The 25,375-nt window shown below is 40.4% G+C and overlaps 1 protein-coding gene across 1 annotated transcript in view; it reads left to right on the top strand.

Annotated features, from left to right (window-relative positions):
• The first annotated feature begins 584 nt into the window (after positions 1–584).
• LOC116834438 (scavenger receptor cysteine-rich domain-containing protein DMBT1-like) overlaps positions 585–25,375 on the top strand; it is a 63,640-nt gene continuing 38,849 nt past the window's right edge. Inside the window, 5 exon segments of the mRNA XM_075072677.1 lie at positions 585–651; positions 2,722–2,751; positions 5,838–5,925; positions 5,927–6,045; positions 11,227–11,581. Of these exon segments, the coding sequence (XP_074928778.1) occupies positions 585–651; positions 2,722–2,751; positions 5,838–5,925; positions 5,927–6,045; positions 11,227–11,581 (659 nt within the window).

The raw sequence follows: 25,375 nt of genomic DNA, 5'->3' as shown, positions 1-25,375 counted from the left end.
CAAGACACCTAGCATTACAAGGTGGATGGTGACCCAATCCATTACTGGTCTGAGTGAACCCCAAAATATCAAAAAGACCTTAATAAAATTCTAAAAATACTTGGCAATAGTTTATTTGTGATGCTGTGACTCAGTCACATTTCTTAAGTATGTACTGCAGGCAACGGACTGACCCTTCAAACTCCATTCCTTCTTGAAGGAAGGTAAATCTGTAGGAGCACCTCACTGCCATCTACAGCCTCAACCCTTTCATGCCATCAGCAGTAGATAGGAAGAATAAAGCCCCTGGATCCATCCTACAGATGTGAAAGGTAACTTTTGATTCATACATGAATAACAAGCACGTGGGGTAATTTACGCCAAGGATGTTCTCCAGGAAGTGAGAAGTGCTACTGTTGAAATATCTTCCGGCAGAGACCAGGAAGTTATAAAATAAAATAAAACCAGGAACACCTTCATCTGAGACTGAAATGAAATTACTTTGTATTGATTTACTGTAGACACAAAACAGAATATTGAGCCACGCCCCTCCATAGTCAGTGCCTATAAATTCTGATGCAGCTTTTGTCAGGCATCCTGACAGGATGGGTACCACAATGTTCTTCAGTTGGATGATGCTGTTAATTTCCGAAACTCTGCAGACCACTCAAGGTAACAGGCCTACAATTCTTCCAAAGCTATTCTTTCAAAAATGTAAAGAGAAGTTTTGCTCATTTTCACTGGGTCCACAGCTAGACCTTCCAATCATGGCAATGGAAGTTTTGCAAAAATTAAAGGTAGTGTAGGGCCACATTGGCTAGCACAGCTTTATTCTCTTAAAAAACGTGAGCTAAGGAAGCTAGTTAACTATAACTATTATTTGAACCATGTAATAAACTGCTCAGTGTGACGAAATTAACCTTGCTCCCACTACCTAGGGTTTTGTGTTAAGGGCTTGTATCACAACTGAAATCAAGTCAATCACTATACTGTAAGTTACTGATTTCATGTCTCCAAATCTTTGTGTTCAGGATGGGAATTAAGAAGGGATGTGGTTTCTCTGGCTAAAAAAGCATATTTATTTTAAAGTGCTTCAGTTTAATACTTCCAGACTCCCACATTGATCATCCCGTTTATTTTCAAAATATATTTATTGACTAATTAGCTATGCTTGTAAATTACATATGTACTTTGGGGCAATGGAATATTCACATCCTGTTAGGCAGACAATCTTCCCTCTTCGTATTCTCTTGCTATTGTTATATGATAGTTGGGTATCAGTTCCATAAATGTAAACAAACCTGATTTCAAAAAGTCTGAAAGGCTCATTATTAGATTACTTAGACGTTACCTGGAAAACACTGTGGGTGATTTCATGGCTGTATAAGCAGCATTATTAGTATTTATTCACATCAGGGCCTAGATTAAATGAAATTTTAGAGGCGAGTGTGCATTACTAGGAGCGTGTCTATCTCTTCAGTTGTATTGGGATCGAATGGTTAATGTTGTAACAGGGGTTATAAGGATATATGAGTGAACCTACTATACATTTAACAGTTGGGCAACTGCTTCAAAAACCTTAAGATTTGGCTCCTTCCCAATCTGAAGATATCCTACCTAACCTACCAATCATGGATTGAATCTCCCTGATGAATAGTGGCTGGCTCCTACTATGCTGACCTCTTAGTTCTCTCTGTGTGTGTTTTTCTCCCCACCCCTATTTCCTCCTGAACTCTCCACATCTTTCCTCCCTCGAGGATGGCCTGAACCCATTTCCTCAGCCTTTCACATTACTGCCCAGTCCCTGAGCACTGGCTTCCCTAGTGGAGACGAGTTATTCCAGTGCTCTCTACGCATTAGCCATTGGGCTGTTTCACGCACCTCTGTATTTTTTGGCACCTTCTCACCTGTGTTGCAGTGAGCAGACCTGTAAACTTACATCCCTATGGACACTTAAAGCAAATAGAAGATGAGAAACGATAGCAATGTGGCTCCCTTATGCTTAGCCGCACTCTCAGCTGCATGTGGTTGACCCCAGATTCTCAGTCTCTCTCTACCAGCATGATGAAGCGCAGAGATTGAATGTTGGGCTCCCAAATTGTCACAGCAGAAAGCCTGGCCAAGGATTGTGGGATATTGTGTGGGGCTCTCTGAAGTCTTTCTTTTGAGGGGTCTACTTATTAAATAATTAAATAGTCTGTGCAAAGACTTGAATTTGGAGTCTCCCACATCTTAGACGAGTGTTTCCCAACCATGAGTTAAAGGGTATAAGGAAGCTTCCGCCTACTATTGTGTGCATCTACCTTTATTTTCTGTGCTTCTATTTAAAATGCTGCAAAATCATTTCATTTATCTAAATAATGTTTTTTGTCATTTGATGATTTGGAGGGGGGGCACTTTCAGTTTCAGATCAAACCAAATGGATTTTTGAAAAAAATTTTTGAAACTGCCAGAGAACTGAAAAATCCTGTATTCACCCAGTCCCAGTGTTCACTCCTGCTATTGATGACAGATATAGACTGACTGCAAGCAAAAATAACTTCAGGTCACTTGTAACTGACCAATAGTATCGTGCATTGCTTCCAAATTTACAGTTTCAATTCCATGCAAATTGCAAAATGTTTTGGTATTGCCAAATCTACCTTTTTTTTCTGGAAAAAGTTTTGGCCTGAATTTTTGCCCAGTTCTAGTTATAAGACACTATTAACTGATGCTAAAATTTCTCATGTTTCCCCCTAACAGTTTCTGGATATACAGCAACTTCAGAAACAGGTAACTTATTACTTACATATTATCCACCGTGACATAAATTTTAAAATGCGGACATGCACATGTGCAGAATCACTACTGAAATGTATTACAGGCAGAGCTGCTAGTACCATTACTTAAGATTGCCTAACACTGTCCATGATAAGGTCCAATTTTCAGTTGCTTATAACTTTGCCAAACTTCAACCATTTAGGCTCAAATCCATGAATGTTTGCCACACACTGATATATTTTGGGAAGTTTCAGCTGCAAAATTTCTTCTGTTTTCAAAAATAAGATTAGGGAAAACATGTTGTTTTGCCCAGGTTAAAAACATTCTTTAAACTGTTTCATTAAGGAGCTCTTGCGCTTCCATGATTGGGTGTAGGGAGCTGGAATTTGGCAAAGGGGATATACTCTTGGCCAGCCTGTGAAAATTCACCAAACGTCTCTAGTTTTGCCTGTTATCTTCCTGCAGAGACACCAGGATACGCTCTATCATGGCCCTGGTACACAACAATTGGTAAGTGCTAACTCATGCTGGTTTCTCTCAGGGATTTCTCTTTTATGGGATTCCGTGCTTGAAATATTTCACAACTGTAACATACGATTTCAGGGAGCCGTTGCCATGTGACTGAAATGAGAGGAAGGACAGGTTGAACAGTACAGCTGCATGTCACAGCCGTAGTCTAACATATTGTATCCTCAGAGAATTGAGGTGTGGAGAATAAATATAGTTCTCCTCAGTCCATCCCACACTCTCTCACTTCTGTGCCCTGTCCTTCCCCAGGAGGTAGTAAGGCACATTTGTAACTGTTTTTAGTTTGAGGATAAGATTTTCAAAAGTGCTCCTCCTCCCCGCACATATGATGTTTTTAGGATCATTTGATCTTGTTAGTTGAAAAGCGACTTTGTGAAAGGAGGCAAATCTTCCTATATCAAAAACAAAGAAACATTCACATGAAACTCTGGGAAGCTAACCACTGATTTCTATACAATTTTAAAAGTGTTTGGGATGAATTCTATCCTTACCTACATCAGTAGAATTCCATTGACTTCAGTGGAACAGGCTGGAATAACAGTTCTGTGAAGATTTGTACACAAAACCTTGCTAGTCTGTGCTTGAAGAATGAAATTATCTTAGTCATGTCTATTTCCCAATAGCTGGGGATCACACTTCCTATGTGTAGCTTTTTTACCTCTGATTGTCACAATCCAATATGACCTCCCAGACTCACAAATTAATCTTTCTGTAACTATATTGCCCATACTACCCTGATATATTTTCTATGATACATGTCTTCCTTTTTTCCTTATCTCTTCTGTTCCTTTCTCTTTGTTCTTTCCAATCCCTTCTCCTCCTGGTTCTCATATTTGTCTCCTGTACTTATTCTTCCTCTCTCCGTCTTCGTCCTTGCTCCCTTTTGTTCTGCCATCCTCTTCCCACTACCCTGCCCACATTCAGTCTCACCTATTGTTCAGGGGAGGAGAGGAAGAGTGGACATGTCAGCAAGTGTCGGCATGTGCTGAGATTACATTGCCGATTTTTACTAATGACGAGAGGTGTGTGAGCAGAGTGGACAAGGTGGGCTTTTGTTTTGAGAGGCGGGAAAACGAGTTAGTGATTTCGGGGTACACAGAGGGTTTGGGGCTGAGGATGTTGATGACAGAACTTTTATAGGCCTAGCAAAATAAACTGAGCTCAGCATGGCAGTTCCTGTTCACGTGTGTACTGAAATACAGATATATTACTGGCGTGTTCCTTTTCTATCCACCAACCCTCACTGACATGTCAAGAGTGAAGCAGGAGTAGCTGTTTGGGCCTCCACGCCTACAGGGAGATTTCAGTTTCCTCTCGCAGGAATTGACACTTAACAATTGTACGGATCTTAATTAATTAATAAATCTCAAGATTGTCAGAATATGGATTCTGTTCAAATAACCACTCAAACATTTTGGGAACCAATGCTATTGTTTATTATGCTTCTTGGCTCGATGAGGTTTCGCCTTTTCATAAGTTACTATTCCATCTGCATTAAGTTGGCAGGATGACAGTAAAAATTGCATAGATTACAGAAGATAAAAATTTGGCATTTTAGAAATATGGATATGGGAAGAAGCTCTTATCTGTGGTGTAGACATCTCCAGGAAAAGTGGATAAGTGAAACATTCGTTATTTATTTATTATGCAGGAAATCTGCAAAATATAAAATTAACTCACATTTATAATAATAATACTTCACATTTATATACAGGGGTTAATTTATGGATCTCAATACAGCTTACCTGGAAGTAAAGGATCTTTATCCCCATTTTTACAGATGGGGAAACTGAGACGTAGAGTTTAAGAGATTGCCAAGGGCCACACAACAAAACAGTTTAAAAAGTGGGACTATAAACCAGATTTTTGAACTCCCAACACCATGCTAGAGCCACTAGACCACAGTTTCTTCCTTGTGATGTAACATTTTGCTATCTGTACATTATTTGCTCTTCTCTTCTCTCAACAGGCAATGGGGGTATAGAGTAGGGATGGTTGGAAAATAAGAAAATTCTGGTTTGGAGAATAATTTTGAGGGTTTCAAATTTGTTTTCATTCTGCATCAGAACAAAAATGAGACGGTTTGGGTTTTTGCTCTTAATGAAAAAGCACAAGAGTTTTAGCACAAGCGCTCCCCACAATAGCCAATAGCATGGTAGTTAAGGCATTCACTCTGATGCAGAAAACCCAAATTCAGTGCTCTGCTCTACCTATTTGGGAGCAGAGACTTGAACCTGGGTCTCTCACGTCAGGTGAGTGCCAATCAAAAACCAATTTCCCTCCTGGACCTGCGACAACTTCCCAGTGAAAGGCTTGTGGAAACAGATCTGTTTCCATGAAAAGTTTTGGTTTTGATGAATCAGATTATTCCAATGAAAAAATGTTTGTCAAAAAATTCCCAACCAGCTCTAGTATAGCATCCAGCACGTTCACATAAACATAGGCTATAACCAGATGTGTAAGTCCCAACTCCTTAGTGTTTTTCACGATTTCTAGAGGGGGAAATTACACCAGATGGAAAAAAGATTACTGCCCATTATTCCACAAATCGTTTCCCATGTCCTTTAAAGACCTGGTGAAAGGATGGAACAGCCATGAGGGTCATGTTGAACTTTATTACAAAGGAAATTGGGCAAGGGTTTGTGATGATTACTGGAACAGAGAAAGCAGAAGTTGTTTGCAGGCAGGTTGGATGTGGATGAGCCATTTCCGCAACAAGAAATGCCTATTTTGGTCAAGGGTCAAAGCAATTTCTCCTTGATTATCTGCACTGTGGAGGTAATGAAGCCTACTTGGAACCCTGGCCTAGTCCTAGTGGACTCGTGTAACTGTGGTCCAATGAGATGCTGGTGTCATCTTACAGCTATTGTCGATTTTCTTTTTGAATACTAAGCCATATACACACCAAGTGTTTAATGGTCTGTGCAATGCCTCATCGATATGGTAGGAGTTGGGAGACCTGTGTTTGCTGATTCATCTAGCACTATTGGACTCGATTGAGTTGCTACATCTTTGTACTTGACATAAAACACTTATAATATTAAAGAATGAATAAGCAATAAACGTGAGGTAAGTACTAAAACGTACTTCATTTTGCTTGCGTTTACAAAAAGTAAAAAATTCTTCAGACATATTTTAGAAGGTCTTTAATGTAGCCTAATCAAAAGTGAAGGTGAAAATGGTTTTCTCCCATTCTCCCCCCAAGTTTCCAATTGCTCAACAATTCCTCAAGAAATTTCCGTTGCACTTAACAACCCATACTTGGTCTGAAGCCTTAAGGTGATTGCGTTATGTGGAAAGCTTTGAATAAAATATGGGCAGCCATTTTGAGTTATATGAAAAAGGGGGGGTTAAAAATTCTCCATGTTCCTTTTGACATCTTGCTGGGAGTATAAATTTCAGTCATGGTTTGGTTTGCGGGTTTTATTGCCTGTGTCTTCACACCTTTTTTCTCATGTTCTTAACTTGTATTAGCTAAGCCAGGGTAAAATCCTGCTTTGATGTTTTCACATGAGTTAGCAGGTTGAGATAAGTCCCAGGCTATCTCCTGGTCTACAACTCAACCTGCTAACTCATGGGAAAACTACCAACTGCCTTGTCTTCATTTGGATTTTATCTCAAATTAATTAACATGAGTTAAGAACATACTTACCTTTTTCTGAAATGTGCGTTGAGATCTATTCTTTAAAAGTGCTATGTACGACCTAGGTGCAATTCATGGAAATTATGGAACTGATAGGAAATATCCTTAGGCATATCTGATTATAAGGGATCTCTCACGAGACTAACAATTCCGTGGGCACATTAAATCCATTGGTTTCAAGTCCATGGAATCACTTCCTAGCTTTGTGTTTATGAATACGTGTTGATAGGACTGAGGCCTAAGATTGCATTCCTCACAATTACCTAGATGTTAGTGATTTCAGGGTTCTGTGCAGTTCTGAGAGATCCTCTGTGTCTTTGCTGCCCTATTTGTTGTTCTTTGGCACTACATTAATTACAGCTACAACATTTTCTATTTATTTTTGGTAAAATGTTGCCATGCCAAAAAAACAAAAAAAAATCAAACTCACTAACCTCTGTCCTTCTCTTTTATCTTTCAGACTCGACAACAACTGGTAATTATCTCTTTTTAACATTTTTGTTTATCTTTATTTCTCTTTTCCAATGCTTTCCAATCTGACAAACAACAGCATTACTGCTCCCAAACAGGGGTACCAGATGCAGGAGTTATTGGCAGATATAAGCTGGTGTAAAGAGAGAAGGCAGAGCCTGTTGCACTATGCATTACACTGAGGGCCAGAGGAGAGTGGCTCTCATAGGTATCCGCACAAGAACCAGGGACAATAGTTAGAAAGAAATGACTGAATCAATGGGCATTATCCAGAGGTGAAAGTAAGCTGGTATGCCCCAGAGCGCCGTACTGGGGCGGCTTGGCTTCCCCAGGCGGCAATTTAAAAGGCCTGGGACTCCCAGCAGTGGCTGGAGGCCCAGGCCCTTCAAATTGCCGCCAGAGCCCCACTGCTAGAGCCCTGGGGTAGCGGCAGTGGGGCTCTGGGAGTTTTTTAAAGGGCCAGGGCTCCCGCTGCTTCTACTGCCCTGGGCCCTTTAAATAGCTCCCGGAGCAGCACCGCCGCTACCCCAGGGCTCTGGGGGCTATTTAAAGGGCCAGGCTGGGAGAAGCAGGGGAGTCCTGGGCCCTTTAACTAGCCCCCAGAGCCCTGGGGTAGCAGCGGCAGCTGGGAGCTCCAGCAGCGGTTTAAAGAGCCTGGGGTAGTAGCAGTGGCCGAGCCTTGGGCCCTTTAAACTGCCCCCGGAGCCCCCGGCTGCTGCTGCTCCCCTGGCTGGGGAGGGCACTTACTGGTACAGGCAGGCTGGGGCTTGCTCTGACTCCCCCATCTCCACCCCTTCTTCCCTAGGCCCTGCCAGAGCCGGCCCCAACCCAGCCCCGTACTGGTAGGTCCCTATTTCTACTGTCACCCCTGGCATTATCTATGCTGAAGAGTTTGAGGGCCCCCAATGGTGAAAAATAGATGACAAGATTTTAAACTACGCTGATAATTTCTGCAAACTTGCATTCCTTGTGGCTCAGATTTCTGAAGGCTGACTGTTACTCTAGCAAAATAAAATGGCACAGCAAGCGCCATAAGAAACATGAGACTTCACAGCAGAGTAGTTCTTGCAGCTGTAAGTGTCTCTGATCCTTCAGACTGTAGGGTCAAAAGACTATGATTGTTTAGTAGCTATATTACCGCAGCACTTATAGCCCTGGGCTATAAGTCAGTGGTTCTAAACCAGGTGTAGAAGTAGAACCTGGAGATAAGCAGAGGTCTTCCAGGGGGATACATCAACTCCTCTAGATATTTACATAGTTTTACAACAGGCAACATAAAAAGTGCTAGCATAGTTAGTGCAAACTAAAATTTTATATAGACAATGAGTTGTTTATACTACTTTATAATACTATATCTTGAAATGTAAGTACAATATTTATATTCCTATGGATTTATTTTATAATTACACAAGAAAGGAGGCAATTTTTCAGTACTCACATGCTGTGACACGTTTCTATTTTAATGTCTCTTTATTTGTAAGCAAGTAGTTTTTAAGGGAGGTGTTACTTGGCGGTACGCAAGACAAATCAGATTCCCGAAAGCGTTACAGTCATCTGGAAAGGTTGACAGCCATTGCCCTAAGTGAACATCCTAACCACCAGCTATTCTTCTTCCTAGCCAAAAGAATTACGAGTCCTAGGACCAATTCTTTTGGGCCGCTACGTGACACATGAATGAAATCAAACATTTAAGTAAATGTCTTCTCAGATACTGATAGATGTAATTGAAAATGTGAATACAACCCTAGTACAAAGGGGTCTGGTCTAAGATGGGCTCCTAGGTGTTACAGCAACACAATAAAAAAATATAATTAATCCACATGAATATTCATTAGCATAGTCATATTGAACTTGTATAGGACTAGTTACAAGGAGAATTATTCTTCGAAATGTAGGGCTGGAAGGGACCTTGAGAAGCCATCTGTTTTTTCCCTCTGTGCTAAGACAGGATTAAATATAGATACCAGGAACATCCTTTTCTTTAAAAACTCCAATGGTGGGATTGGATTTACATCGGAATGTTTACAGGATGGATCCCAAAGGGTTAACATTCAATATTTCTTAACCTCTGTTTTATCGCTTCCTCTTTTTAAGTAAGTCTTCATTACAGTAATCAGAGGAAATGCAGACAGCTAGCTTTTTATCAGATTGGCTGAATTATACAACAGGCTAAAATATAGTGTATGTGTGTATTTTACTAAAGAACCCTGTGCCAATGGGGTAGATTTGACACTGCGTGAATGTTTACAGATTGGATCCAAAGGGTTTAAAACAATTGCATATTTACTTGAAGCTCTGTTTCTCCTTTCTCATTCTTTTAAGTAAGTCTTTTCAGTTTTACAGTAATCAAGAGGAAATGCAGACGCTGCTTTTATCAATTTTGAATTATACAACGGGCTAGATAATATAGGTATATGTAGTATTTGCAGAAGTGGACCTCTTTGTAATTTCTCTATTCAGGAATTAGCCAGACACCATCTCTCTCCCATAAACTTCCTACCAACTCTAATTCCACATTCCCCCTCTGTCTCCATTTCACTCCTCACCCATCCATATCTAGTTTGGGGAATTATTCATATCGTGAAAGTGCAAATTACTAACGGCTAAAGTTTCTCTCATCACTATTAAAGTGTGCCTTGATTTAATGGTGTTGTTCTCCTTTTGCTATTTATAGTCCCTACTACTACATCCAACATGTGGCTCTCCAGGTAATTCATAATTCTTTTCCTCTTATTTAACTCTACTCCCTTTTAAAAACACAATCCGGCACATAGCTAAACGGCATGACGGCACGTGATAAACCTCTGTATTTTTGAGCCTGCTTCCAGCTGACGGCAATCCGCTGAAAGTGCTTGTGTATACTTTGTAAGTAGCACGCACTCCATCCGTGTCCGCCGTGCACACCCATGTGCGCAGACACGGGATCTCAGCGTTACGCGCCACATCACCCGATGAACAGGAGTGGAAACACTTTCCGAGAAGGGAAATAAACTGGGTCCAGTGAGCTTACTGAACTGAACTGCCATCCAGCTGTTTTCCCTCTTGCTTTGCACCAGTTTTTTTTTCAAATTACTTCTTTCCCTCTCTGTCTCTCATTTACCCCATCTATACACTAAGGACAATAATACTTACCTTTTTGGTACCTTGCTTTGAGATCTAGTGATGAAAAAAGCTATAGAAGAGCTTGGTGGTGTTATCATTTATTATAATTTTCACGATGGAAGTAACTTGATCTGCACCTTCAAATGCTTGTGATCAAAAGATGCATCAATTGCAGTGAAAACTTTCTATGAATCATATTGGTCAAAATGTGCATGGATCAGAGTGAGGTCAAAGGTTCCACCCGTCTCCTTCACCCAGAAGTTAGTGATTTGTGGGGGCTGTGCTGCTTTAAGGAATCCACTGTGTCTGTGTTACCCCACTCATTGCTCTTTGGCACCAAGTTAACTTCAATTACACTGGTTTCTCTATATTTTTGGTAAAACATTACAATATCCAAAAACAAAATAAAAATATCACTAACCCTGTCCTTGTCTTTTATCCTTCAGGCTCCATGATACCTGGTCATTGTTTCTTTTTAGCATTTTTTGCTTAGATTTCTTTGTTTTTCAATGTTTGTCAATCCAATGAACAGCACCTAGAGTACCCAGTTTCAGCATCTATAGCACCAGGTTCAGGAGTCGCTGGCAGAACTAAGTTGTGCTGCACAATTGGTGAAAAGAGAGATGGTGGAGCCTATTGCATTATGCATTCTACCCTGCTAGCCAGAGGGGAGTGGCTGTGAGAGATACCAGCAAATAGAACTGACTAATGTGCTAATAATAATGTCCTTGAATCGGTTTTAGGGCTGGCATTGAGACTGGTGAATTCATCTAGCGGATGTGAAGGTCGTGTTGAAATTTATTACCAAGGATCATGGGGAACAGTCTGTGATGATTCCTGGGATCTCTATGATGCAGATGTTGTGTGCAGGCAGCTTGGCTGTGGACATGGTGTTGCAGCAAAGACCAGTGCCTGTTATGGTCAAGGCTCAGGAAATATTGTCCTGGATGATGTGGGTTGCAGAGGATCGGAATACCGTCTATGGGACTGTCCTCATTCAGGATGGCTCTCTCATAACTGTGCTCATTCTGAAGATGCCGGTGTCATCTGTTCAGGTAAATACCAAGAGTTTACAGGTGTCTTGCAGGTAAATAACTGGCAAAGAATTTGCTTTTGACCATGTCTAAGATGTTTGTGAAAGTCACATCACAGAGGTTTCAAAATATGAAACAGAGTTTTTGGAACTGAATCCTATACTAAAAAGGCCACTTTCCTACTTCCTCAAACATTAGTTCCCTGCTTCAGCCAGCCAGTTAGTTCCCTGGTGAATGTGATTGTGCTAGCATAGAATAAAGAGATTTAAAAACATGAAACAAACGAAACAAAACAAAAATCAATCAAACAAAAGAAGGTCAAATACTCAAGTTATCTCTCTGAAGTTCCAAAGGGCACTCTGATAACTTCACTTCAGATATTTCCTGTTGGGATAGGGCATGGAAATGGGGCAGCAGTAGGGGGGGGAGATGTAGAGTTTATTCCTGTTTCTGCCATACCACTTAGCTTCTCAATGCGTCAGTCACCCAATAAATAAATTGGGGATAATGAGACTAACTTAACTTCATGAAGCACTCAGAGATCCAGAGATGAAAAGACTTATTTAAGTACTAATCTTTTTGTCATTATGAAAGGTAAATTCATCTGGAATTTCTTCATTGACATTGGTGAGGGTCAAGCACATTTACTATACTTTATGGTTACCCTTAACAAGATTTCACAAACACGGTGCTTTCAAAGTTTTGCTCTACTTGTTTTGAAACATAACATCTTCCAGGAAAGTCATGCAGCTTTTGATGTCATTTGCACAAATTTTATAAGTACATCCAGGCAAATAACAGATATATTTTGATTCATTAGCAATTTAGAAAGTTGGGAAAAAATCATTTAGGGTCAGACCAAAAGCCAAAAAAGTTTCAATAAGCCCCAAAGTGGCATGGCACAGGGAGTTAAAATATCTGATTTTTGTTCGCAGCTTTTTGACTTTCTTCCTGTGTGTCCCAAGTCATATTATGCCTTGATTTCCCCATCTGTAAAAATGGGCATAAAGATACTTTATTTCTATGTAAACTAGTTTGAGATCCATACATGAACAGCACTATATAAATATAAAGTAGTATTATAATAAATCTGCGTTAATTTTATATTTTGCAGATTCTCTGTATGAAAATATTATTTTTATTTTCCATCTTCCCCTAGGGATTCTTATACATCAGGGTCAGAGCTTCTTCCCATTTTTGCCAGTTTCCTAAAATTCCAATTTTATCATCCTGCCAGCTAACGAAGACTGCATAGTTAGGCTAATGAAAGCAAACCTTAGTCTGACAGAAATATCCTTGAGGAGTCATGTGAAGTAATATGAAGTTGGCAACCCTACTGATCACACTGACTGCAAAGCTGTGGTCAACTTTCTAATCACGCAAAATTGAACACCCTTGCCCTGCGCCCTGTCCCTTCCATGAGGACTTCACCTTCTCAGAGGCACCCTTTCACTCATCCCCTCCCTCCGTTACTTGCTCTCCCCAACCTCTGCATTCCATTTCCCAGGTGGGCAGAGCGGTTGGATGTAGGAGGGATAGGTCCTGCCTGGGCTGCAGGCTCTGGGGGGGCAGAAATAGGGTTCAGGTGTGCAGGGGGGGCTCTGGCTGGGGGCAGTGCTGAGAGATCAGATGTGGGAGGGGGCTGGGGCAGGGGTTGGAGTGGCAGGTTGTTGAAGGCTCTGGCTGGGGGTGCGAGCTCTGGGGTGGGGCCAGGGATGAGGGGTTTGGGGTGCAAGAGGGGGCTCTGGGCTAGGGGGTGTGGCTGAGGGGTTTGGAGTGTGTGAGGGGGGCTCCTGGCTGATCCTGGGGGTTGGGAGGGAGTACAGGCTCTGGGCTTGGGGTGTGGGCTCTGGGGTGGGGCCAGAAATGAAGGGTTCAAGGTGTGGGAGGGGGCTTCAGGCTTGGGCAGAGGGTTGGGGCAGGGCCGCCCAGAGGAGGGGGGAAGTGGGGTAATTTTGCCTCAGGCCCCCCTGGGGCCCCCAAAAGAATATATTATTCTACTGTATTGCAACTTTTATGTATGGAAGGGGCCCCTGAAATTACTTTTCCCCAGCCCCCCTGAATCCTCTGGGCAGCCCTGGGTTGGGGTGTAGGGGGGTGAGGGCTCCCGCTGGTGGTGCAGACTCTGGGGTGGGGCCAAGGATAAGGGGTTTGGGGTGTAGGTAGGGGGTCCAGGCTGGGGCAGAGGGTTGGTGCATGGGAGGCAGTTTGAGGTGCAGGATCTGGGTAGCACTTACCTCAGACAGCTCCTGAGAAGCAGTCAGCATGTTCCTCCAGCTCCTAGGTATAGGGAAGACCCCAGGGGCTCTGCATACTGCCACCCCCTTCAGGTGCTGCCCCCACAGCTCCCATTGCCCACGGTTCCCAGCCAATGGGAGCTGTGGAGCCAGCACTTGGGGCGGGGGCAGCACACAGAGCCCCCATGGCCTCCCCTATGCCCAGGAGCTGGAGGGACATGCCAGCCACTTCTCAGGAGCTTCATGGAGCTGGGTAGGGAGCTGCCAGCCCGCACCAACCAGACTTTTAATGAGCCACCAAGGTCCCTTTTTGACTGAGTGTTCTGGTGGAAAGACAGGCACCTGGCAACCTGCTGATCAGGAAAGGGTCATGTTGAACATCAGTTCAGCTAGTTGTGAGCAAGGGATATACTTAGGCCTCTCCACACTTCCGCAGCATTGCTCTGTAGAAAGTAGAAGTCTTAGAGTTCCCCTGCATCGTCTTTCTGTGGTATCTCACTTGTGCTGTGGTTCCACTGTGCTTAGGGTTTTTTGCACGCATGAGGCATGGATTTGGTATGAGACGATATTAGACACATGGAGTTTCCTCATCCCTAAATATAGTTGACTTGAATGTGGTTCTAAGTGAGTTCAATAACTTAGAAAAGGTATCAGCTAATTAACAAAAACAACATTTAACAGGCAGTCTAGTCCTTTTTAGATGCAGTTTCATACATGTTTAACAAATAAAGACCTGTCAGATAAGAATTAATACATCATAAACCTGATGGCTGTGCTAAATCAGCATAGTTCCACCTGCTGTGCTAAAACAATGTTGCTTTTCCCAATAATAAGCATTTTTAAGTCTTAACACAGTAAGATGACTATGTCTCCATGATGCTGCAAGGAAGGCAAAAAATCTCACTGGACCTTTTGCCAGTTTGGTCCAACAAACAAAAATTATTTTCTGATCCCATAACAGGTGATCAATCAGACCCACAGCATACAAATAACACAACACATACTAAGGGGAGGCTGGACCAAGAGGCTTTTGGAAAAGATTGGGTAAGCTTAATAGGTATGGGGGGAGGGGCACGAGAGCCAACCAGCTAGCCCATTGCCTCACCTCCATCCAATGGGAACAGTGACAGACCTCAGGGGATAGCCCTCCTTTCCCAGCCACACTGTCTCAAGCCAGCCCTCTACCTGCACCTCCTGGGTGCTGCCTCATTCCACTCTGGTCACTCAATGTTATTTTCCCCATTGATTGAGGAGAGGGAGCATTCATATTATCTGAGGGTTTGGCCCCATATTTGTATGGATAACTTCATACTCTGTTTACATTTGGAACACACAAATCTCCTCATTTTTCCTTAACCATTTATGCATTATTGTAAAACTTGCCCATTTAATTGAAATTGCTTATACTGTCTACTGTCAAGGAAGAAATAAAAATGGATAACGTAGAAAGAATGACAACCCTAAATAAATGGTTCATCCCACCAAGTTCATAAAATATATGTTCTCTATGCTAACCAGAGTATCTGAGACAAATTTACTGGTAATTGTTCTTACCACATTGAAAAGAGAAACAAGAAGCATTAAATCCTGTATTTTGGTAATTGCCATTGCTTGAAAACAGAACAGTCATTCTGTTTAAATAGGATATAAATGTGTGATAGCCACCAGCACAAATTCTTCACAGTAAAGTAGATATGTATGGCTGTCGCCAGATTTTCATAGATTTTAATAAAAGCGTAAAGGCAGCTGCTGTGCTCCGCCAGTCTGTAGAGGGAAAGTTAGACTGTATTAACAATATATCCTTTTGGCTGTCAGTCAAAACACTTTGTTGAAAGTGCCTCAGACACTGTTGGCCTTCAGTCTACACTAGCTCGACCTCTCATTGCATACGTGCCAGTTGCTAGCATTTTTGCATGCATGCAGGTAAACACTTGTCTACCACATTTGCTACATTCTTGGCACACTGGACTGTTTGTGCAGGCAGAAGTGACAGCTTACAGAGAGACAAGTAGAACCTAGGTTTTGGAAATGTAGCCCTTAGTGGTAACTACGCTACTGTACAGATAATGGCAACAAAAATGATTAGGGGTATCGATCACCAGGGGTATAAAATTTTTATGATGCAGGTGCTGAAAGCCATTGAACTAAACTGTAAATCCTGTATATCATGGAAACCATTTCAAGACGGGGGTGCAGCAGCACCTCTATTTCCAGCACCTACATCAATCAGCTTCCATATGAGGAGAGATTAAAAAGACTGGGACTGTTCAACTTAGAAAGGACCCGACCAAGGGAGGATATGATAGGGGTCTATACAATCATGATTGACGTGGAGGAAGTGAATAGGGAAGTGTTAGTTACCCCTTTACATAACACAAGAACCATGAGTAACCCAATGAAATTAATAGGCAGTAGGTTTAAAACTAACAGAAGGAAGTACTTCTTTATACAATGCATGGTCAACCTAAGGAACTCATTGCCAGAGGATGTTGTGAAGGCAACTGGGTTAAAAAAATCAGATAAATTAATGGAGAATAGGTCCATCAATGGCTATTAGCCATTGCTCAGGGAACAACTCCATGCTCCAGGTGCCCCTAAACCTTCAGAAACTGCCAGAAACTGGGACTGGAGGACAGGGATGGATCATTCGACATTGCTCTGTTCTGTTCATTTCATCTGAAGCATGTGGCAATGGCCACTGTTAGAAGACAGGATACTGGCCTAAATGGACAATTGGTCTGACCAAGTATGGCTATTCTTATGAGATCCAGGCTCAAGTCCCTGCTCTGCCTTGGAGCAGACTTGAACCTGGGTTTCCCCACACCAGGTGAGTGCCCCAACCACTAGGATGTAGAGTCTCTTTCTTCCTAGCTAGGGAACTGGATGGAATCACTTTTTAGAGCAGAACTGTACTATAAGCTGCCCGAGAATTTATTAACTGAATTCAATCTAGCCTTTTCACTTGCTCACCAGAAATTTTTTAAAAAGTACTTTACCTCTCTCTTCCATCTGTAAAATGGGGATAAGAATATTTACTTTTTTTTGTGAAGTGCTTTGAGATCTAATGATGAAAAATGCTACATAAGCACTTGGTGATGTCATTATTATTACTTTCATGACAGACTTATCTTGACCTGTACCTTCAAATGTTTGCTATAAAGAGGTGCATCAATTGCCGTGAAATCTTTCTGTGAATCACTTATTGGTCAAATGCTACCTTATTTATATGAATTTGACCATGGTGGCTTGTCCTTAATTCATTAGAATATAGCACAAATTTCAAGTGAAAATGAGCTTTGCAGTGTCATCTCATTTATGTACACATCAGAAAAGCACCATACAATGTTCTGTCCTGGCAATCTTTCCTTAAACAGAACTCTTAGTCGCAGTGCAGGGAGTGCCTGCCCACAATGAACTTTATTCAAGTCTCTTTTTAAGAGTCCCTTACTTCAGTGAGCATCAGATTAATAGATATAAAATTATTAGAAATATAAATAAGCCCATATGTATTTTTATGGTTTGTATAGCCCACTCTAATCCTTGGGAATAACCTCAGCATCGTTTAGATGGCCTGATGTGAAATTCATTGGTGCATGGAACTGATAGTTAATATCCTTAGAACATGTCTGAATATTAAGTATTTCCTCACAAGATTGAATATATTGATGGCACCAATCCAGCCAAGCACCTCCGCACATGCTTAACTTTAATCACATTTTGGTTACAAGTCAGTGGAGTTACTTCCTCGCTTACATTTAAGCACTGTTTTCTATATATTTTTGGTAAAACATGGCCATGTTAAAAAAAATAATCAAAATCGCTAACTTCTGTCTTTCTCTTTTATCTTTCAGATGCACTAACACATGGTAATTGTCTCTTTTTAATATTTTTTGTTTAGATAGCTTTCTCTTTTCCCAATCCAACAAACAGCAGTATTACTGCTCCCAAACAGGGGTACCAGGGAGTGGTGCTGGAACAATGTGTATAGTGGGGGAGCCATTGAACCAAACTGTAAACCCTGTATATGATGGAAGTCACTTCAAGCAAGGGGCTGCAGCTGCACCCCGAGCACCTCTAGTTCAGCATCTATAGCTCCAGGTTCCGGAGTCACTGGCAGAACTAAGTTGTACCACACGGTGTAAACTAAAGAGAGATGATGGAGCCTCTTGCACTAGGCATTCTACCCTGCTGGCCAAAGAGGAGTGGCTGTGAGCGATAAAAGCGAAAGAGACAGGGAAAACTGAAAGAGAAATGGCTAAATTGATGGGTTTTATATATGTTGAGGAATTTGAGTGCCCCCTACTGATTTAAAAAATAGATTACAAGATTTTAAAGTACCCTGACAGTTTCTACAAACCTGCACTACTCTTGGATCAAATTTTTGAAGGCTGATCATTATTCTAGAAAAAAAAAAAAATATATATATATATAATATGAAAAACTATTTGCTAGAAATCTTTTGCTCAGCTCTAATTATAAATATCCCTCTTCTTAACAAAAATAAAATACATTCCTAGGAGAATTTCTTGTCAAGGGCCGACGGATGCACAAAAGAAAATTAAAACATTTTAGATCAACACTCAATGGCTCACGAGAAAATGTCATTTAAAATGTAAAACAGGGTCCTAGGCAGAAAGATCGGCCTATGATCTGGGGTTTCTAGGTGCTACACGCAGACAAAAACCGCCAGTAATAATTAATCCACATGAAATATTCACTTGAATACTCTTTATCCCCAAAATAGTTCCATTTTAAAGCATATGAAGAATTATTATTGGGGGATGTAGGGCTGGAGGGGACTTTGAGAGGCATTAGACTTACCCTCTGCACTAGAGGCAAGATTAAGCATACCTAGACCATTCCTGAGAGATATCCATCTAATCATTCCTCAGAGCCTCCATAGTAGGGATTCAGGCATGCATTTTACATGATTGGATCCCTAAACATAATCATTGTATTTCTTAACACTCTGTTGTCCTTCCTCTTCTTCATTGTAGTAAATGATATAAGCAGACAGCTAACTTTGATCAGACTTTGTGAATTAGACAATGGGATAGAAATAAGGTTGTTTTATTGCACAATGGGTGCCTGCCTAGGTATCTTAATATCATGATTTGCGAGCCCAACCCGCTGCTATCTCTTTCCCCATCTCCCATCCGCTGACCTACTTACCTTTCTAATTTCATACATTCTTTCTCTATCTCTGTATCCTTTCAGGATATCTGTCAATTTAGTTTTGATTTTATTGGCATTTCTTGAGATGCACATTATTCAAAGATACTATAATGTCTCTATTAAGGTGTTGCCCATTAAAATATTGTTCTTCTTTTGTATTAATAGTCACTACTATTCAACATGTCTGCCGTTCACCAGGTATTCAGAATTAAATTTTACTACTTTTATTTGTAGTTGTAAGTTTCTCCATTCAATTTACTGACACTTTATTAAAAATAACACAATTATTCACGATAATTAAATGGCAACCTAATTCCTTGGACAGGAAAAATAAGTACAGCATCGGTGATAATCTTAGTCCTTTTTGCAACTGTCCCTTCAGGCTGACGACAATAGCATTTTTCGAATATCAACCTTTTCTTTCTTTTTGCAACTAGCAATTCTAAATAGGGAATAGAGTAGTACAGTACGATACTATATTTAGGTATTTTATACTTTAAAGAAAACACTTAAGCCCCAATAATGCACACATATGTATGGTGCTTAACTTGGCTAATGGCGAATGATTCCAATGGCTTCAAATGAAACTCTTAATGTCAGTAGAGAAAAGGCACATACGTGAATGTTTTGCAGACGGGGGCAAATAGGTGAATACAAATAAAATAGACTATTAACGGTTTCCACGGGCCATCATTAAACTCACTCTTCAAAGTTCCTTTCCAACTTTCCTTACGAATACTTGTTGACTTCAGTCTCGTGCAGTATTGGCCTTAGATGGAGTTTTACCGACCGAACTTTGGGGTTGCATCCCAAGCAACCTGACTCCAAGAAAGACCTGGTCCCGGCACATTCCAGGCTACTGACCTAAGCCTCACACTGTCCATGGGCTGTGCCTCGATGCAGAAGGACTTGGGCCCCCAAGAGCAAAGCAACGGGAACAAAATAAACAGAGTTACCAGTCAACAAATATATGCCCATTAACCAGTTTCTGTGTACTTCAACCGGAAGAAAAATTAAAATACCCAATATTTTTTTTTCGATACGTCGCTCAACAAGATAATGAAAGTCCTTGTTGTTTTCCCTTTTTTGTATAAGCAGGGCAAGGTGGTGCCCCTAGCCCTCTGTTTTGCCAGGAAGCTCAAATGGGCGACAAAGGGAATGGAATCACTGATGATGCCTGTTCCTGTTCATCCCATCGGGCTACTTGCCCATTGGCCACTGTGAAGAAGAACTAGGCTAGATGGAACTTTGGTCTGACCGCAGTATGGCCGTTCTTAAGCCATGTGTCAATTAAAAAGCTCTTGCATCTAGTAAAAATTTTACATACAAAGTTGGCTGTAGACGATATTTTCATTCAAGAACTGTAATTTTTTGTTCCAGTGCACCAGGTGCTTCTTTCAAAAAGTTACTTCCAACTGAATTAAGAAAGAACATAGACATTTATTGGATGAAGAAAAAGCAAATCTTTCTCCCCTGAAACATTTTCTTTGGCCCTATGTTCTGTCTCATAATACTTTAGCTTAAATCTTGAGAAGGTTCGCTGCCGTATAAAAATGGAAACTGGAAGTGGGGCTCCACAGCGCTCAGAGATTAGATTCTGAATCACAGAACACCTCATTGAAGTTAATAGGAAGCTTCCTTAACTTCAGCAGGTTTTGGGCATCGGCTGATAAATTGTAACAAATAATGCAAAAGTATATATAAATGACTCATATGTAATTTTCTTTTCTTACATTCAGCAAAATATACTTGTGTGGTGTCCCTTCAGTATTCTCTGGGACAGTTTCATCAAAGCCCGTTTTATCCTGAGGAATTCTATCCAAACAATGAAGATTGGTGTGGGGACATAGAAGCAACACATTACCAGTGTGACACTTCATTTGAAGGTGGATATTGAGTAAGTAAGGCACTAATTCTTAAGGCAAATTCATGGTTCAGAATCATGGAATTTGAAATTGGTACCCCCATTTCAGGGACATTATCTCAACAGGGGTTTTACACTTGTAAATGACGCAGTAACCTAAAATAAATTGTATAATATAATAATTATTTGTGGTTATTGTTCATCTTGGTTTGGTACATATAAAAGCAAAATGAAGACAATTTGTCACACAAACACCTGGCAGACTGACGGGTTTAATTTGATTTAGTAGTGACTATGTTAAACAGGATTCAAAAAAATAGTTTACAAAATGTTCATGTTTATTCCCCAGGACAAAGGTGGTACATGCAGTATGATTATATTCGAGATCCAGGACGGGCCACTCCATAACTTCTCCTTTACTGGGAAAATTTGTCATCGTCCTATCTTACATATAACCCATCGTCCTCAAACTTGATGACAGTTCGATTTCACAGTGAATCGAGTTCACAAACAGAGGGTTCCGTGCGCTTTACACCTATTCGGCAGGCAGAATCAGAAATATAGTTAAGCTTCAATGTTTTAAATAACAGAACTTCACTTTTCCAGCAGACAAGCCTAGTTAACTGATTTTTATTTCCTAAATTAAACTATTTATGTAATGTGTTGAACCACTTCAGTAATAGCAGCGCTCACTGTCATCTTTCATATTGCGGGATATCACACTATTACTGTTCAGTTGTATATATTTAAACAAAATCAATGTTTGGTTATCATCAAATAAATTTAGTTTTAGACATTTTCTTGATATTCAGCCTCAATTTCTTTTTCTTTACATCATCTCAATTACTCATTCTTATGGCACTTGTACGACCTAAGCATTCATTCTCTCTGGGTTTGATCCTAGTCCTGATGCAGGCAAAACTCCTTGCAAGCAGCTCCTCTTTTATATAGGCGAAGTGAAATTTATCATGTCCTCGCTCCCCAACTCATTAGTTAGTTATTTGAAGCTCATGCCTGCTGAGCGCTTGCGGACGTGTGTTTTATATTAGAATTATTATATTTAGAATCATTCCCGTCCAACTTCCTTTTGCATTTTTGAGCTCCTTCCTTGAATCCCTGCAATTGTCCATGTCTTTCAGCAGCAGAGAATGCCCACAAATGGAATAGAACCACCTTTGCACAGCCATACAAAGCTGATCCTTAAGCACTCATCAGGCAAAACTCCTAATTGTTTTTTCAATGTGAACTTTGCCCAAGTAACGGACGCACAGGATCCAGTCCCAAACAGTGATTTATCACTTTGGATGTTATTCAGGCCTCTGCAACATGTAGCCCAAACCCCATATGGCTCAGTAAAGGCGCATACATGCAACCTTTGTTTCGGCAACCCTTGATCATATTGAATAGAACATAACTGGTTAATTCCATTGGCTGATCAAAGTAGAAATCCAAGATAGCAGAATCTGGTGGCAGTAAATTGCTGTCAACAAACACGCCAATTTATCTTTACTTTACTGCTTACCTTTGTCTCACCTTCCATTGCACTGTTAGATCATTCTCTCCCAAAAGTACTGAACAACTTTATTTTATTTGCTTCATAATGGCCTGGTAACACTGTTCTTAATTTTACTCAAGCAAAATTCAAAACGCAACTTCAAAATAGGACTTTTACTTAACTGCTTGGCATTTTTTCCACTATGGTAACTGTGATTCCATCTATGAGACTGTCACTGATCACAGAGAGAATTATAAGTTGCAGATTTTCATAAGTAAGAGTAATCCTCAGCGAAACCCCACAGGCTCCTGGTGCATCATTCAGTGTTTAAGACATAGATAGTAAAATCATGTGTTTGGCTTATGAACCCCTTCCCGTCTCCCAACCCTACAACACAAGTAGATAACAGCATAATGTATAAGTTCTGCGACATTTAATTATGATTGTATGCCTATTACCATACTAATAATGAGTTGTATCCACCCACTAGCTCTTCGTGCTTGCCAAGAATACATGCATGCAGTTATTTAAGCAGATCTATTCTCAAGCTTTAACATGCTACGATGCATTGGATGTCAGCTTGATTGACCCTTATTGTAGACCAAACATTACATCAAAGTATGGTTATAAATCACATACCATACAACGCTGTGGGCACAAGACGAGAGGTATGAATTTGAATATTTAGCAACTTGTGTAAGTAGGTCTGTGCAAACTGGAGAATTAAATTTTAAAAAGGGTCATGAAGGTCTGTGCAAACGTGCAGAATTTATTTAAAAAGGTCAATGAGAACAGAAACCTGCTGTGGGTACAAGGCGTTACAACGAACCATGACTGCAGGTTCAGATCATTGACATGCTCCCCACACCAGTCCTTCACTGCCTGCAAGGGAAGCACATATTATTGTAGATTGAACTTTATGGGGAATATTGGGGGCAGGGAAATAGGGTGAACAACCTTAACCCATGTTCATAGCTTTTTTCTAGCATGAGCTGATGTTCATGAAATAGTAATAATACTGCACTACATAAGCACAGTTCAGTAAGGTACCAATTTAAAGCATCCCACTTCTATAGAACTTGTAGATTAACCAAACTCTAAGTACCTTGCTGAATCAGGACCTTTGGCAATTACATGGTCAAAGTTTGCATAAATGTAAACCTAAGCTGGCCTGTGTTGGGTGTAAGAAAATATTTTACATCTCAATGTTATCACCGTATCATACGCGAACAAAGTTTTTTAAAAATTGGTCATTTCTATTACACAAGTGAGACTTCTTTTCAAAGTACTGAACAACACTTTTAAATGTGTGTTATTCTACTGTGGCAAACAAAAGTTAGTAAGAGTAGGTACACTTCTACCCGATATAAACGCAACCCATATAATACGAATTCTGATATAACGCAGAAAGCAGCGCTCGCCTCGGAGCGGTGCGGGGAGGGCTAGTCTGTTGCTCTCTGGCAGATCAAAGCAAGTTTCTGTAATTGGTTTCACCTATACTCAGTAGAATTTTTTTTTGGTTCCCGAGGACAGCATTAAGGTCGGGGTAGAGGTGTAATTGTGCCTCAGTGCAAAAGCGTGATACATTTAGGTAATTATGTATTATAAATGTGTCAAACAGGACAACAACACGATCATCTACTCACTTTGATCAAGCAACCTCTTCTGGTAAATAATCACAAGGCACAAAAGATCTTCACTTGCAACAATGCAAAATGCTCCAAAATAGATGGATTGAAATAATGGTTATGTGGCTGATGATGTTACTTAGAAGCTCAATGAAAACTCAGTACAGCAGATACAACGTGACCATTTCATTTTATAAATCACGCATCCTTGCTCAAGACGCAGTGTATGAACTCTCCATACTATGTTGACTTGAACCAGACTTTATTCCTTCAAGCTTCAATTCACAAGCTCTGACCCAATCTGTGTGTTTTTTGGACACTGTGTTGCATCACCTGGATCCCAATCGATTTTACAACAAGTAACCTATGACATTATCAGGCGTGGGTAAGACTTTTCCAAGTGATGGTTTTCAATGAAACTTGGCATGGAGTACTGTAATCTGTTTGTTTATGCAATAATTTGAATGGAGACGAGTGTGAAGTAATTCCAGCTTTCCTTGCAAATCCTGGCACGAAAAAAATGAGAAGTCAATAGAAATGGTAGTTTTAGACGATGCAACTCTGCAATCAGTGATTCCATTCAAGGATGAACATAGTACTAAAGAGTAACTTCAGTTCTTATGTTAAACAAGTATAACCCAACCTCCTCTGATGTCAGTGGAAATTTCGCCTGCCCACATCAAGATTGAGTTCGGCCCCAAGTAGTTTTGTCTATAGAATTCAACTGTTTTTTACATATCTGCTCACATTTTAAAGAAAAAAATCATGTCTTTGCAGTCCTAAGCTTTTTTTGGTAGATAACTGGAATGTTATTTCCAAAATTACAGTAATTTAAACGTTTGGTTCAAATGACTGAAGTTTAAATGTTTGATTTTTCCTGCTTTTCTGTATTTTCCTGCTTTTTAGAATCTTTTCAGTTTCTTTTCATGAGTATTCTGTGTTTTGCAAGTGACACTTAAATTTTAAATGTCCCGAATTGTTCATCGGCTTTGGTTTAAACCATTTTCTTGTGGAAGTCAGATAAGAATTATAGAAAAAAATTAGAAACTTAGATCTGGTAAGAAAATAAAATAACTGATCTCATCCAGAATAGGCGATTCCGGTGTTCTAAGCTTTACCGCCAGAATTTCATAGACTTCTCCATCATTAGACTCTACAACTTCTGGATAATGAAGTACAGTCTTTCATGAGCCAGCGTTCCATTTGTCAATGAATATGACTCTGTTTAATTGGTGCATCCTAATTATATATAAAATAATAGGGAATAAGAGTAAAATTCATAAAAATAATTCAGCAAGGGTTACATTAGAGCTGCAGGACAAAGAATTTAAGTTTAACGAAGGGCCATCTGCATGATAGAGGTTTAAACCCCCTATCTATTGCAGGAGATTGAAAATTAGACATTCAAAACGCCCTTTTTAAGAATGATCTGATAAAAAAAAATCATAAGAACGAAAGA

Source organism: Chelonoidis abingdonii, chromosome 15, assembly GCF_003597395.2.
Source record: "Chelonoidis abingdonii isolate Lonesome George chromosome 15, CheloAbing_2.0, whole genome shotgun sequence".
Lineage (NCBI taxonomy): Eukaryota > Metazoa > Chordata > Testudines > Testudinidae > Chelonoidis > Chelonoidis abingdonii.
The sequence above is the reverse complement of the archived record's forward strand: the minus strand, read 5'-3'. Positions and strand labels throughout refer to the sequence as shown.